This window comes from Coregonus lavaretus, assembly GCF_964263955.1.
Source record: "Coregonus lavaretus genome assembly, chromosome: 5".
Classification (NCBI taxonomy): domain Eukaryota; kingdom Metazoa; phylum Chordata; class Actinopteri; order Salmoniformes; family Salmonidae; genus Coregonus; species Coregonus lavaretus.
The window spans coordinates 70126286-70142247 of NC_139992.1; the positions used below are offsets into that span (position 1 = coordinate 70126286).

General features: G+C 41.9%; 2 protein-coding genes across 3 annotated transcripts in view; both read right to left on the reverse strand.

The window, feature by feature from the left end:
* The window catches only part of efnb2a (ephrin-B2a), a 15480-nt gene extending 11178 nt beyond the window's left edge, over nt 1-4302 (reverse strand). Inside the window, exon 1 of the mRNA XM_084161358.1 lies at nt 3388-4302. The gene's annotated coding sequence lies outside the window, so the exon portion shown is untranslated. The remainder of the gene's footprint in view (nt 1-3387) is intronic.
* Nucleotides 4303-8528: 4226 nt separating this feature from the next.
* Nucleotides 8529-15705, reverse strand: LOC311129808 (arginine and glutamate-rich protein 1-B-like). Of its 2 annotated transcripts, XR_014613312.1 has the most exons (5): nt 15158-15705; nt 13086-13311; nt 10581-10664; nt 9442-10027; nt 8529-9139 (listed from the first exon to the last, which is right to left on the reverse strand). XR_014613312.1 is itself a non-coding variant. In XM_084162262.1 (4 exons), exons 1-4 carry the CDS (start codon nt 15487-15489, stop codon nt 9863-9865), a joined length of 807 nt encoding a protein of 268 aa, XP_084018388.1. In that variant the 5' UTR covers nt 15490-15705; the 3' UTR covers nt 8529-9862. The 2 variants fall into 2 exon arrangements, 1 of the variants encoding a protein (XP_084018388.1); XM_084162262.1 differs by having other exon boundaries at nt 8529-10027.
* Nucleotides 15706-15962: the final 257 nt, after the last annotated feature.

Consider the following 15962-nt stretch of genomic DNA (forward strand, 5'->3'; position numbering starts at 1 on the left):
ATGTCTTTATTCTTTTGAAAATTCTGAGTGTAATGTTTACTGTTAATATTTATTGTTTATTTCACTTTTGTTTACTATCTACTTCACTTGCTTTGGCAATGTTAACACACGTTTCCCATGCCAATAAAGCCCTTAAATTGAAATTGAGAGAGAGAGAGAGAGAGAGAGAGAGAGAGAGAGAGAGAGAGAGAGAGAGAGAGAGAGAGAAGAGAGAGAGAGAGAGAGAGAGAGAGAGAGAGAGAGAGAGAGGGAGAGGGAGAGAGAGAGAGAGAGAGAGGTAAAGAGATAGTGTTTGTGTGTGTGTGTGTCTCAGCCTACACACAAAGCCATTGGACTGGCCTGAAGGCAAGGCAAAGCATTCACATTTTAACATCCACCCTCCCTGAATGCTAAAGATGAAAACTACTCAAACTACTGGGGAGAGAGGCTCTGTTCAACTTATTGGACTTGAGAATCAAAGATGCTTACGCTTTATTGAGAAAGGCATATCATTGAATAAAATAAAATAAAATACTTTTTTTAATGATAATAAAGTAAAATGGTTTATGGAACCGTTATCTTTCATGACAATCTTATAGCACATTTATAAACTTCAATAGAGAGAAAATGAGATTAGGCATTCAAAATACATTTGAGGCTGTATTTCAAGGCCCACTCCACAGTTTTATCCCATAGGACTAGGTAGGCCTATTCCAATTATGTCAAATGTATTTAACTTTGTAATTCTTGCTGCAGAATATAGCAAAGGTGAATTAGGCTACTGAGGGTCAAAAGGTTAGTATATGACCAGAGAATAGTATATGACCAGAGAATAACGTCCCCTGACCTGATCATTAGCTTTGAACACGTCACCCACACAGAAGGTAAAGAATGTGCGAACACGCTAATTCCAACGCTAGAACACACGCTAATTCCGTGGAATGCCCGCTGTCTTTGTGGGCCTAGTAAAGGCCTATACTTGCTTCGAGGGTGGACACTTTTTGGGGCTATTTTCAAAAGGAAGAGTGACATGCCACGTTAAATGACACACAGCAATTTGAAAGGCATGCATTTGCTGCTATAAATGAAGAATGTTCCCTTTACAGAAAATAAAATATAGGTTATATAGGCCTATATATTTATGTATAGTGGAGGTCTAGGCCTACAAAAAAAATATATATAGATTAGAATAGGCTTTGAAAGGCGTATAGGCTAGGCATAGGCCAATAATTAATTAATTAAGCTATTGTATTATCATTATTTGATGATTTTAACAATTGATAATATATTTTATTGATGTTGTTTTTACCCTCAATAGACAACAATGTGCCACGACGGAGGTTAAAAGTTGGCCTCAATAAATTCACACTATGCCCGGAGTGGTGTGTGACCAATTTTGACTTTGCGGCTGGCCCATCTAGCGGGAACCGCGTTTAGCTCTGCCTCCAGGACAAGATTCATCCCAATAAACGTCAACCAGCAAACGCTTAATGTAATGCAGGTGTCATTGCGACTTGTTGTAGCCTATTCGCATCAATCGTCTCGCATCCGTGCTACAGACCCACTCAACTCCAAACGGTGATCTAAGAGCATAACCACTGCGAGTGCGCCTCATACCTCTGTGCATCCTTTTATCTCCGTATATCTATCTCACACACTCGAACCTGGTGTAATGATTTCAAAACATGTACAGTAAATATTGTATAAAATTGAGAGATATATATATATATACGTATTTGGTAGTGATTATAGGCGATTCAATGACAACGACTTCTGCCAACCCTCCTTCATGATCATCATCATTCCTGCCGAGTGCAAACGGTTGTTGCCGCCACCATTCCACCGCCAGAAAAGCCTACAGGCAAAAGCCAGACACCAATCTATGCATGTGGAGCAACTCTTCCGTAGGATCAATGCTCAAGGTAAAAGCCGAAATCCTCTTATAAATTCCGACGATAAATAGTACAGCAATAAGGCCAACTACACCACCAGAACGCACAGAGGTGAATGCTTAACGACAATCTGATGAAGGGGAGAGCGCGCATTCATAAAAAATGTGATTATCAATCATGAAGAAATAGTAACAATGGACACCTGTTAGACTATCTATCGTAACGTTCCCGATACCACTTGTTTTATATTTATTTATCTATGCCTGTTTAGGAGGGATAGTTAGGGTATATATGCAAGATCCTTGTTGAATTGAAGCCAAAAGTTAAATTATTAAGCGAGTTCGTGTTTCGCCGTGACGAAATGGGCACAAAGAGGAGAGCCCACCCATTGGGGTTTGACCCCTTGAAATTCCTCGTCTGAGGTTGCAATGTTTAATGAATAATTCAACTCTGGGGGCTATTTTCTGTCCGGTTAAATTCCATTTTCATGGGGCTGACTAGTGTTAGTGATGGTTGCAAATGAGACCACAAGTTAAAAGAGGATATAGGTCTACTGCCCTTAACGTTTTCAGTTCAATAGTAGTGACTACACTATCATTATTCATCCCATATTATGCAATTTTTACTGTAAGTAGATACTAAAACCAAGTATTAATTTGGACTGGGACCCTACTGTAAATTCTAAAGTTGGATAGGCCTACCAAACAAAAAAATTTGGCCATAGAACAACTACATCGAATAGGCCCACAGCGCACAAAAACTAATGTCAACAAATATGATACAACTTTCTGTAAATAATTGACAATTACAAATAGGCCTATGTGAACATTTATCATATAGCCAAATAATATTCGCTTAAAAGGCCATGGATGTATTTAATAGGCTATCCAAAGTGAATTTATAATGTCATTTATTCCAATTAGTGCGGAATATGAAAAATGAAGATGAAAAAATGAAAAGGGTTTCTCATATGCCTCCATTTGAATTCTAATTATTGACATTTTACGATTTTCCATAATTTGGTGAAGTAGGCCTGACTATTATTGACCAAGAAGAAGTGGGGCATAATATTAATTCCAAAGTCAGTTTGGCTCAAAATGCTATAACCACATCTTGTTGAAAAGCAGTCGTTCTCCCTGGTGTGCACAATTTACCATTATGCCATCTACAGTAGACACACGAAAACTAAGAAACTTAAAAATACCTAGCATTCATCATCTCCCTATCAACAGAGGTTTTGCATCGCCTATATGTCTAAGTTACCACCATCACCCCGTGCGCGGCCGTCGGCGCAAACCGGCATCTCAACGCAAAATCACCCCATTAAAATGGATGTCAATGAGCTATTCTATCACTTTACACATTAAGGGTATTACATCTATCATGTCAGGTTGCCTATTTCTATAGAAACCTCTGTAATAAAATAACGTGACAAGCCTTATTTACAAAGGTCACCGCCAGCGCTAAATAGTGTATTTTTGGACATATTTTCCCGTGTTGAATGAGTGCGGGCGACGCATGCTTCACTTACTTGGTATTTGTTGTGTTCCAATATATGGACTCCAGAATTATCGCCCGGGACAAGTTCACCTTGCACGCAATTAACAAAACTCCAAAATAATATCTCCACATCGAGTCCCCCATTATTGCTGTCTTCGGGGAGGGTCACAATCCGTTCCGAAATGATATGTTCAAAAAAAAGACGTGAAACGCACAAGAGAATGACCGAGGCAATTAGACTCTATATCCCGATCAAATAAGCTAAAAAGGGACGAAGAAGCGAATGCGTAAACGGATCAAATGTTGAGCATCTCCAAGAAAAGACCTGGTGCGGAGTTAGTCCCTTTATAAGAGCTCCTCGGGAATACAAAACCAGAGGCGCACGGCAGTCTTTCATACAGTGAGAGTCGAGAAGAGAGCGCGTCGATATTCTCCCTCAGTGAGCAGACCTTAGCACCGGGTACATTCCTCACAACAGAAAGGCGACCTTCGTCGCCGCCGATGTCCACTTCCACAAGCGCAGACGCAAATAGCCTAATAAATCCCCCGTTTGTCGGGTTCTAGGTAAACCAGCCAAGGTACCAATCCAAAGTGCGCGAGCTTCTCTCGAATAGCAGCAGACAAGAGAGAACGGCTCGAGATATAGTATTCCCCTTTGAGCTGGTGGTGTGCAAACTGGCTGCAAATGAACTGTGGATGAGAGTAGAAAAAAATAAGAAAAAACGATGATATCAAATGAACAAAAATAAAGATCAACTATGAAAATGAAAGGAAACAAATCAACTCAAATGAAAGTTATCATACTATGGGTCCCTTTCAGTTGCAAAATAATTGCTGTGGTTTGAATCCTGCAGATCCGAATGAAATGCTTGGCGAAAACGTAGGGATGCTTGAATGCTGCGCCGAGCCTGGATTGCAAGTAACTGCAAGTGACCGCGACTCGGAATATTTGGCAGAGCTTGTTCTACAGTGACTCCTCCCACGTTGATGTTCATTGGGCAGATCTCCGAAAGTCAATAGGAATACTCCTGTCAATCAAACGAAGCAGCTCCGCAACTGGTTCAACTGCAAAACAGCAGTATTAGCTAATGGTATAGAATTGGAGTAAGCAGTCGAATCACGTTATATTGTATCAATAGGCCTAGTGCATTGACCAAGATAGATATTTTATCTAAAAAACGGTCTTTAAAATAAAGTGCAATAGAAGAAAAAAAAAACATGTAAAGTGCAATAGGTTATGCATGACACTTATACAGTACACTGAGAACATCACTTTAGGCAACATGAAGTATAGGTCTAACCTTTATCATACTATAGGTGAAGTGGTAAAATTACCAGGGGAAATGAGAATTGGATCATGATCTGTAATAGCCAACCTCTCACATCGGAAGACTTTATGAAATTATCGGAACACTTTATGAAATTCCTACATTATTATAAAAATGCCCCCCCAGAAAGTCGACACAACATGCACGACTATTTTCTACATGTGCTTTTGTCAAATAGAAATATTCCTAATGTGAAAATGTATCATAATGTACATCAGATTATATCTAAAATGTCCCATATTAGGATCCACATTGTGCGCCTCACACGACATCGCATAGAAGCCAAGTTTTTTCCAAAAGGCAACAGCGCACACTAGCGGATGCGCGAATGAAGAAGGGTGAGTCAAAGTTTTGAACCATCGAATATTTATTTCATGATGTTTTTATGCAAATGTTTGATTAACATTTACCAATAAGTTATTTGAAGAGTGATTCTAAATCTTTATTAATTTATCATCAACAAAGATGGCTATTATAAAACACAAATCTTTGTCTTATGGTTTCAGTGTTTGATTTATTTCCAACTGCAATTCTTTATTTTATTATAATTATTATAATTAGGCTATTATAATAATTATTATTATTATGTTATTTCAAGTTTACCACCACCAGTCCACAACAATGTGATATGTAGATAATAGGCCTATAGAACAAATGTATTTTTTATGAGACTCACCTAATGTAACCTAAAATGTACTTTGTAGACTAACCCGGTAAATTGAGACAGCTCAAGGTAGCCTGTCAGTTAGTTTAATGGACGCTGATTTGATGAGTCATTGCAACCCACACACCTTTCCAAACTAAATTAGGCCTAGATGTATCAGTCCAAACGTGTGAAGTTGACACTTTTGAACAGTTTAATTTAATCAGTGGTGTATTTAAGGCTACAATTGCTTATTGCACTGTTTGTTTAGCTGATAATCAACGTGGTGAAGTCGCACTAGATAGATAATTGGGGGTCAGGGTTCCGATCCTCTTGACTGGAATCAACACACCGCAGTGTGACTGTGACAACCTTACCCGCCAGGCTACACAGTTAGAATGCCCGCCGTCGAGTTGATGTTTATTGGCGAAAATTAAGAGCATTAGATAGGCTACATTCAAATGAAAGATGAATGAACGGTTAAGGAGGAATAACAAAAGATCGAGATAAACATGTTAATGTAATAAAGAAACGGATGCCAGCATAAAGTGCTAATGTTACACTAAAATAAATTAATTGTTTCTTAATTGTATGGGCCTAACGTTTCTTGTAAAGTCATCAAATAAAAAGTACAGCCTATATAAGACGCTTAGCCATTTTACCTTCCCTGAATACACAATAGGAAGAGTGTCCTGAAATAGTGTCATGAGTCCAGATAATATCCTGCCTTCGGGAGAAGAGAGGAAGCGGTGAGTTCCTCAGTCTTAAAAATACCCCCTTACCTTGCTAAAATAAGCCGTGAACGATCGGTAATGACTGCTCTACTCTTTTCAGTCAGAAAGTCTAGCAAGGGATTGGGAAATACACACAACCTCTCTTCAACACATTGGCTGAGAATCTGAATACTGCCTTACACTTTTATAGCACATTCAGCTTCAAGGAAAACGAATTGTAAGAGAAATTTGAGAGTTTTGTGAAGCCTATAATAATTGAATTTGTCCATTGTGAAATAGGCCTCAGGTGAAAGGTCTTATTGCATAGGCCTAATAATAATAATAATGCATCTGTTGCCAGGATTTATGCCTCCTTACAATATCAAAAAGGTTTACATTAAAACACCAGATTAGGATTATTATCATATGTAGTTTAGCTAGAATAAGTCTCTAATCAAGGACGTATAGGCCTTTGAAAACGTTCAAACTTTCCATCTGTAATTAGCCTTGAATTGCAGTACTAGGCTATGAAAAGTCAATAAAAACAATAGGCCTAAAGCATTGCGTTGTTAAAAGAGCACTAACATTAATATAAATAAGTGTGTGACATTGTAAAATATCTTTCTCTAAAACTATATATAGTGGCTTAAACTGAATTTCATGTGAGGCTATCACTGTGGGTATCTGTCTGTAAATTGCTGGAAAACCTGTTTGGCAAAAATATTTGGCAGAAAATAGACTACCAATTAAAAAGTGTGTGTTGCTTTTATCTTTACATCAAATCAAATCAAACTGTATTTGTCACATGCGCCGAATACGTAGACCTTACCGTGAAATGCTTACTTACAAGCCCTTAACCAACAACGCAGTTCAAGAAAGAGTTAAGGAAATATTTACCAAATAAACTACATTAAAAAATAATAAAAAGTAACAATAAAATAACAATAACGAGGCTATATACAGGGGATACCGGTACTGAGTCCATGTGCGGGGGTACAGGTTAGTCGAGGTAATTTGTACATGTAGGTAGGGGTAAAGTGACTATACATAGATAATAGACAGTGGGTAGCAGCATTGTAAAAACAAATGTAAATGTCAATAGTCCGGGTGCCTATTTGATTACATAGCCTACGTATTAAACAAAAAACGAATAGACTTGATGTGGCTATATGCTCCATATTTTCTCACTTGAAAGGCCTTCTAACCAGCGGGACTGAGTTCTCATGGGCCGTACCTTTGTTTATTCAGTTGCTCCTTAGTGTTACCAACTTAAAACGGAGAACATCGCAGGTCCACGCTGAGCCTTTATCGTGATCAAACGGAGTCCTGCTGAACTCCCTATGCACCCTGTCGCTGAAAGCACACTTGCCAGTGAAAAGTGACCTATAGCCTACTCTATTATTTCCCAAAGTTTCCCCGGACCTAATGCTTCGTTTCAGCGATGATGGGCACGTTCAGTTGTGTTACAATAGTGTCATATTTGTTTTGGCACTTAGTTTCTGTGTGCGTGTGCGATAGAGAGATCATCACTGTCACTTTTTTACCCTGGATGGCTATATAGTCGAGGTTCCAGCGAGGGTATGATGGTGGTTACTCACGCATGGACGGTCGCGTTCACGTCCAAGGTTTGTAATGTCAAATATGTCAGTTGAATCTTGGGGCAAGAGGTCCTGTAATGCACCTGGAAGTTCAGTGACTCCGACACTCCCGTCAGGTCCCTTCTTCCAAAGAAGTCACCTGAGTAATTACAAGCACATTGTTGACTTGACATTGATAAATAGGACCCACAGAGAACGTAGGAGTCACTGACAGATAATTGATTTTGCTACTATATTGTGTAATAACTTGCTGACAGCTTCAAGATTTTGCCAATACTTTCATTACTGTATGCATTTTGACCGGACAGCCTTGCCATTAAAAGGGATCAAATCAAATTATCCAAGCCACGCGGAAATTACGCATGCATTCAAAGGTGTGAGGAACAATAATTACCATGGGCCCACAGAATAGTTGAGAAGTCGATGTTCAATTAAATTAGCCAATCATGAACCTCAATTTACATGACTGCAAATACCAACTAATTGTCCAAATACAAACTAATGTATTTTTAAAATGCAGTGCAAATCGCAACCCTCCTCTCAAAAATATCTAAACCATTAATTTTAATTAACAATACCTGTTATTCTTTGACAAGTAAATATAAATGTTATCATATACATTACTGAGAGGTAAACAGGTTTAACTCTAAAAAGGGGTTACAAACTGTAATCCTGCTCAAAGGTAAAATCCCCTGGAAAGTGTGTGTTGGATCATGTAAGGAAATCCATTAGCAAAAAGTGATACATTGGCTGCATCTTCTGCACCTACATTTTTTACCAATCAGATATTTTGCCAATAATTGGACAAAAGATCAGAATTGGGCTGCATGTGTAAACTCAGCAATTCTGAAATAACCATAGACTGAAAACCACAATCAGAGTTGTACGCATTCAATGGATTTATTGGTGAATTGTTCAGTTCCAATTAACACATCAGGAAATTACCACAAGACAAGTTTCACTTACTCAAGAAGCCCCTTAAACCTACCAGAGATCAGCCAGTCAGACATACTGTCACACACACACACCCACACACAAGTCCAAACATGCACATACACCTGGTCAGACCTCAACATGTAGCTAGTCAATCTTACCTGGACTTGGACATCCTTTACGAACCAATAGTCATTTGAAGGGGACCCTTTTAGGGCGAGGTTAATATACTACACCAAAACGAAGGAACAGAGGTGCACTGGTCGACCGTCTACTTTACTTGAGAGCACAATTCACTCGGCGATTGCACAGTAAGAGTTCAGTAAAATGATGCAAGATTATAAATCCCTGTCGCTTTGTCTTTTGTTGTTGTTGTGTGGATTCATTTCATACATTTATCTCACAGGAGTAGGACACCAAATCACAGCGATTCTAATATTACATCATACAGGAAACGTCTGCCACCCTCCACTCCCCCCTCCTGACCATGGATGAGAAGCATCATATCCTGTTCCAACCCCGGAGCGGCTCTATGGGCAGTTTGGGAATTGGCCTCGGTTCACCTGTGCAGCAGTGCATCTTTGTTCACATGCTAGGTTGTTCTATTTGATGCTAATCTATCGAGGAGCAAAACATTGTAGAAACGTCGTAAAAACGTGAGGATCAATCATCAGAGCAGATGTGAGGTGTAGGGAGGTGGAAGACAATTCTGTCAGCTAAAGTGGAGGTGACTGTGTGCTTTACTGCGTATGCTACCCCTGCCTCGTCAGCTTTCTACATTAGACACACATGGCACAGGAAAACCCAGGCCAACTCCCAAACCGCCCACAATATTGTAATGAGCTTCAACTGGACACACACACACGTTATGAGTTTCTATCCTAGCTTGCTTACTGTTCAAAGTACGACCTAAGTAAGGTGAGGACCAAGTAGTGACAGCTTTCTATACGACAGTTCAAATCCTTAAAAATGGAAATAAAACCCCCCAAAATAGCAAACAATAGTCACTGGGGGGAGGGGGCGAGGAAGGGGGAGGTCAGGGAGCAAAACAGTCAGGTGTTTGACGGTGTGCGGGCCTCCCTCCCTCCAAGGCTTGGTTGGGAAAGGTCTGTAAAGCAGGGCGGTGAATGACAGGAGAGGAGCCATGCCTCTTCCAGCGCCGTGGGCTGCCCTTCGTTCAGCCTTCCACACTTAAACACACAGCGAACGTTCCAGAGAGGAGGAGGAGGAGAGCGCTGGGGGGATGGAGGAGTGCAAGAGAGGAGGGATGAGAGGATCATTCGGTGGCCTTGAGGGAGAAGGAGAGCTTGGGCCGGGACTTTCCCTTGCCCAGGATCATTTTCTGCTCCTCCTTCTGCTGCCGCTGGCGATCCTGATCCAGCTTCATCCTCTCCTCATGAATCTTTCTCTGCTCCTCTACGATACGCAACTGCTCCTCGGCCTGGTGGAGAGACACACACAGAACAACGGGGTCAGTTTAGGATAGAGAGATCCTGCAGTGCCAAAATGCCACAAACTGTTTGCTGTTACTTTGATAAACTGTTTGATATTAGCCTTGAGATTTTACTATAATCTGTTAGTTTTTTTGTGTGTTGCTTTTTGCCTTGTTTACTACAATCTTGGCGTGTCCATGTCGTGTCCAAATCAAATAAATCTTACAAATTAGTTAAGTGCCAGGCAGAATATAAACAGGCAAGGGAAAAACAATGATTGTTAAGGCTACTGATAACCATCAATACAAAGCCTATGCCAGCATGCAATACTATGTTGTACTTGAGTTGTGTTTCTCATAGTAACCCTGGAAATGTACGTCAATCACCTCAATTTCATAACAAAAATGCCAACACCACTTTTGCATGAAATCTACGACGACCACGTATTTCAATATCAACACAACCACATTTCATCGTAGAATTGCCCCGTTTGCATTTGGGGTTTGGGAAAGTAGCTAAATATATTTATCTTTGTACAGAACAGAGGAGAAGCAGACATACCAGCTTGGCCTGAGCGTCGGCAATCTTGCGGTTATTCTCCTCCAGGATTTTCTCCAGCTCCTCCCGTTTGGATGTTTCTTCCTCCTAAAGGGGTGACACGATGGCATGTTAGCGCACGCACAGGCTACGGCCGCACAGCATCCCTGCACACACACGCACTCCCAAACATACACACACTTACACATCATTGACCTCTCTTAACATACACACACATTGGCACACTCACTTGTCTTCATCCAACCACAAAGGAGTCTGCGCAGGCTCTCCCTCGCACATCATAACCACTCTTTCCCATTCTTTCACGCAATCAACCGGAATGCTTTTAGAATACAGGAGAACAAAATATATCAAAAGGGAAAAATAACCCCCCTTTTTTTCTCCCGCTATTCGTGACAATACCCTCCCATATAGGAATCACTCAATCACACCTTTAGCCTTCACTGAATCAATAAGACATTAAAAGGGAAACCCACTCGGCACACTCATATAATAGATAGAAAAACAGATAGAAAAAGACAAACATTCTAAAAAATCTATTTGCCTCTTTTTCTTATCATCATCATCATCATCAATAATAAAAGAGAAAAAGGATACAAAAAAGGAGTGAATAGTTTTGGCTCACCAATGTACGTATACCTACGCATTTTCCTTGCCTGTGTATCTACACAACTGGTGAAAGCATTCGGCATTAAACGGTTGAATATTTACTGTCTCGTCCAGACTGTGTCCCCTGCAGAGAGACAGAAGCGCTCCTGGGGAGGGGGGGCTGCCATACGCCAAACACGCCCGGCCCGCCTGTGGCCTTCCTCTTTAAAACTGATCTCTGTACTGCTAGCCTGCCGCCCAGCTTGCAGTGACTCTTTAAAGCCGCTCTCAGCTCAGTTCACATCGAGACAACATAATGCAGCAGCAGAGTACAGTGGTGTACAGTACAGTGGAGCAGAACAGTGTGGAGGAGGAGGGCTGAACACAGTACAGTACATGAGTGAGCTGGGAGCTGTCTGCAGGCCAGTTCAGGTCAAATGGTGTTAAAGAAGGTGGTGTTAACACAAGTTGTGTCCAAAATCAAATCATGAACAAAAATAAAAACAACCCTAAGGAGAAGCAATTCATGAGGACGTCACAAAGAGTACATTTGTTTTTCTCTCTCTTTAAAACGAGTTAGTTTCAACACAAAAAAGGAATATTAAATAAAAAGAAGAGGGTTAACAGACAGGGATAGACCAGAGATTGTTGACCTTGCAAACAGGAAACTGGAAATGGAGGTCCGTCATTGTTATGTATTCCAGAGCGGATGCCTTCTAATGGGAGCTTTTCAAAACAAGGATTATTAGGAGCGGGGAGGATGATAATATCAACTTTATAGGACACACTAAACTAAATTGTGTATGTAATTGTAGCCTATTAAAACAAAATTCATTCAAAACAGAAAGCGGCCTCCCTAGTGTCTAAGTAATTCTTACCCTCCCTCCTCCCCAAAAAGTATGTCTAGGATGTGTAGGGGAGAGGGAATCTGAATAGGAGAGATGGGGGAGGGAGAGCTCAGCGAAGCGCGCTGGGGCCACATTTCTCACCCGATTAGTACCGAGCCACTGGCCGATCCCTGTTTGAGTCAGGGTCGCTGGGCATTGGCTGCTCCTCTCATTCACATAACATTATGACTGTACAAACCACGGCCCTCATTAATGAAGCCTGGAGAGAGAAGAGGGGGTGGGGGCTTCCGCCTAGGCCCAGCTTCAGCATCTAGTCTACTCAGCAAAGTGAATGGCCTCAAGAAGACTACAGTCCACACTAGCTGCTAGAACAAGAAATAGAAAAAAGCAATTGGGCTAAAAGGGACTGATTTGTCACTAATAAGCCAAAGCTTCTCATCCCCATTTGTTTCTGGGTGGGTTGTGGTTGGGTAAACCTGTGCTCGCTGCCTACCTGGGGCAATAAAAATGTGCACTGAATGTTGGACACAAACAGAGAAAGTGACTGATAATGGAATGTCAATTTGAAAAGAGCTCTTTATTAGAGATGTAAAAATGAGACATTTACAATAATTAAAATAAAAGTTATGAATAATTCTGAATAGGAATGTATGAATGGGGAAGGAGGGAGATTTATGAGAGTGAATAAAGGGATGAAGTCTAAATTCTCATGTCTGCCATGGCAAAAGTCTCACCTGAATCCCCCAGTGTCTTACTTTGACTGTCAACTGTCAAATATCATCCATTTCTCTTTCAATCTACCACTTTTGAAAACTGAGCTCTTGCCCTTTTATCGCTCAATGTACAACTTTTGAAGCTCACAGAACTCTATCACCCATCCCACCTATCATGTACTGAGCTTCAGCCATGGCAGCACTGCGCTACCCTCTCACCCTCCATGTAGAAACTTGTGCCATGACCAGTTCGGGGGGGGGGGGGGGGGGGGGGGGGATCCCCACTTGCCAGAGAGGGCAGTAGTGGGGAGGGGTAGAGGAGGGGGGGGGGGACTGCGTTCCCAACGACTGAGCGTTACCTCTCTGGCCTTCTGGGCCTGCAGCTCGGCATGCCTCTGTCTCTCCAGCTCCTCCAACAGCTGGCGCTCCATGATGCGCTTGGCCTCCTCCACACGCCGCAGCACCTCCCGCTCTATCTCGTCCCTGCGTTTCTCCAGCTCCTCCTCCACCCGCTTGGCCACCAGCTCCTCCACGCGACGTGCCGTCTCCTCCTCGATCAGCTTCTCCTCTATCTCCACCTGACGGCTGCACGGCAGGGGTGGGGAGAGAAAGAGGGGAGGGTTGCTGACATGGTAGCAAATGTGACATGACATGATCAATGCATATTCAGTTACCGTTGAATCAATGTACCCTATAAGTCAGATTTCTACAGAAACAACCTCTGGGAGTTGTGCATTTGTAAGCTTATCAGGGTTATACAACAATTTTTTATATAAAATGTTTTTATAACTTTGTGTTTCATTGATTTGGGATTGAATTGCAGCACATGGCACTATGGAATATGTACTAAACATGCAACGTGTGTGGACAAACAGATTTGCCCTATTGACTACAGACAGAGGCCCTGGACAACAGGAGATAAGAGGGAGTCCTGATGAGATAAGACATCCCCCCCCCCCCCCTTTCGTGGGAGGAAGTGAGCGTGTCCAGAGCAGCAGAAGACTGGGGGGTAAAGCTAGGTGTGGGTCAGTCCAAAAGGCATGCCCGAGGGAAGTCGGTTCGTGCACATGAACACAAGGCATGCATTTAAACCATTTCAGCTGCCCTATCAAAAGGATGTGATCGTTGTCACATTGCTTCAGGCACGACTGAAAACACGACACTGTCCCTTGCTCTGATTTAATTTGGTTTAGTCAAACACAACAACCAGGAAAGCTAAAACCGGGGTCTTTGCTTATCTGGTGTCCATGTCTTTATTGGACATTGTGTGGCTGGTTAAGTAGCCCTGTGGTTAGCCAGTAAAAGGCCACACAGAAGACCAGGTGACCACTGTGTTGTAGGTATCCGGTGTCAATCAGCCACTGGCCAAAAGGTGCACAACAGCTGCTTTCCCCAGTCTTTCTTTCTCTGTCAGACCAATATTGCCTGCCTACAAACAACAGACAGGACGTGGGCATTATGCGAGGTGCTCGCTGAAGAAGAAAATATGTACACCCACAGACACCTACTACAAAAGTAGTCTTCCCCCAAACTGCACTATAAATTGTGTGACACCTCAGGGGTTTGCAATGTGCAACAAGCATGGATAATGCAGCAAGACAAGTGAAGGAATTTTATTGAGAAGCAAATATAACAGAGATGAAGGTGTCTGGTTGTTCATCGTTACATTTCCGGACTGGACTGTAGCTTATTATAAGTCACTCACTCAAAATGCTAATTTTGACTGACATTAGTAAATCTTAGTGTTGCTGGGGCCAGATGAAAGTCCTGTGGTTGGACTTCAGTGGTTGAGAGCCAGAGGGGCATACCTGACATTTTTCATTTGACAGGTGAGCAACTTACTGTAGTTGACGCCCCTCCCTCCCCTTTCAACTGTTTCATTTAACCAGTGATTAGGCCTGTGTTATAAATATGAAATTACATTTTATTAACTCCATTTGGCAATAATGGTCACATAAGCCACAGCTTGGAGGCAGGATCTATACTGTTGACAATGTTTTTGAGGACACGTAGGTTAGCCAGATAAATCACTGTGTCGCATCATCACTAGATCGTTGAATTGTGATGCATGAGACATGACAGGCAATGTATAGTTACTAGATGCAAGATAATGGAATGTATACATTTCAAATACTTTTATTAGACTAAAGAGGCAAGTGAATTGCAGGCAAGTGCCTCAATTAGTTAGCTGGTTGGCTAATGGTGCAGGCACTAGTGTTGCAGGCTTGCATAACAGATTTGGGCCTCCTCTCCCAAGACACGTAGCTAACGTTAGCTAGCCAGTTTACTAGCTTGCTAACTAACGCCTATGCCCGAGTGTATGGACGGATCTGTTAGCATTGTAGCTAACTATCGACTGTGTAGCATGAGAGTATTAGCAAGCTAGTTAGCATGTCTTGCATATTGGATAAAATATTCAGTTACGACTCACATCTTCCTCTGTCTTTCCATCTCGACCTTCTTCTCCTCCTCCTCTTTTCTCTGTTTTTCGTCCAAGGCGCTTCTCTTGCTCAACGTCCTGCCGAATATGTCGATTCTCTCCGGCGGTGTGACCGCTCTCTCCCTTTCCCTGCGGGTCGAGACTGTGGCTGACCGGGAACGTGAACGCGACTCTCTGCGCCGGTTCCTCTTCGCTTCACGGGACTTGGATCGCTTCTTGGACCTCTCCTTGTCCCTTGAACGCGACCGGCTCCGTTTTTTGCTGTGCTTGCTGCTTTTGGAGTGTTTGGAACGGGACGAACTGCGACTCCTCGAGCGACCCATGGCTAACGTTACCTCCTCAAGTCGAACGTTCCCAGTTAGCTAGTTCTATCGTTGGAAATAGCACAATAAATAGCACGGTGTTCCTCTTACACCTCACTACCTGCAATATTTGCTCAAAGTGTATTGCTAAAACACTCGTATGTCTCAAAAATATTCATTCAAACGTGGTTCTTATTCTGCCCTAATAACTTGCGGCGCTAAAGCAAGATGGCGACTAGCTCCTTTTTCCCACAATGCAATGTATTCGGCCCATTTCGACTATCTTCGGAATGAGCTCGTGCCTGCCTCGCCTGTGTTGAGTTGACCTCACCTGTGCTATATGCAGCATGATGGAATTTTGGTTAATAAATAATCAAAACATTCTTACAAAAGAATCAATCAAATCAAACTCGTTTGATAACATCAATGAGGTAAATTGACAGGAGTGCGGTCAGACAAATTATGTATATAAACCCTGGATTGCTGATGCTATG

Bases quoted from the DNA above. Each gene is read 5' to 3' on its own strand.
- LOC311129808 (XM_084162262.1), bottom strand. From the start codon at position 15,489: ATGGGTCGCTCGAGGAGTCGCAGTTCGTCCCGTTCCAAACACTCCAAA. The intron at 13,312-15,157 runs GTGAGTCGTAAC...CCTGCCGTGCAG, and splicing joins ATGGAAAGACAGAGGAAGAT to CCGTCAGGTGGAGATAGAGG. The intron at 10,028-10,580 runs GTATGTCTGCTT...TCTCTCCACCAG, and splicing joins CCGACGCTCAGGCCAAGCTG to GCCGAGGAGCAGTTGCGTAT.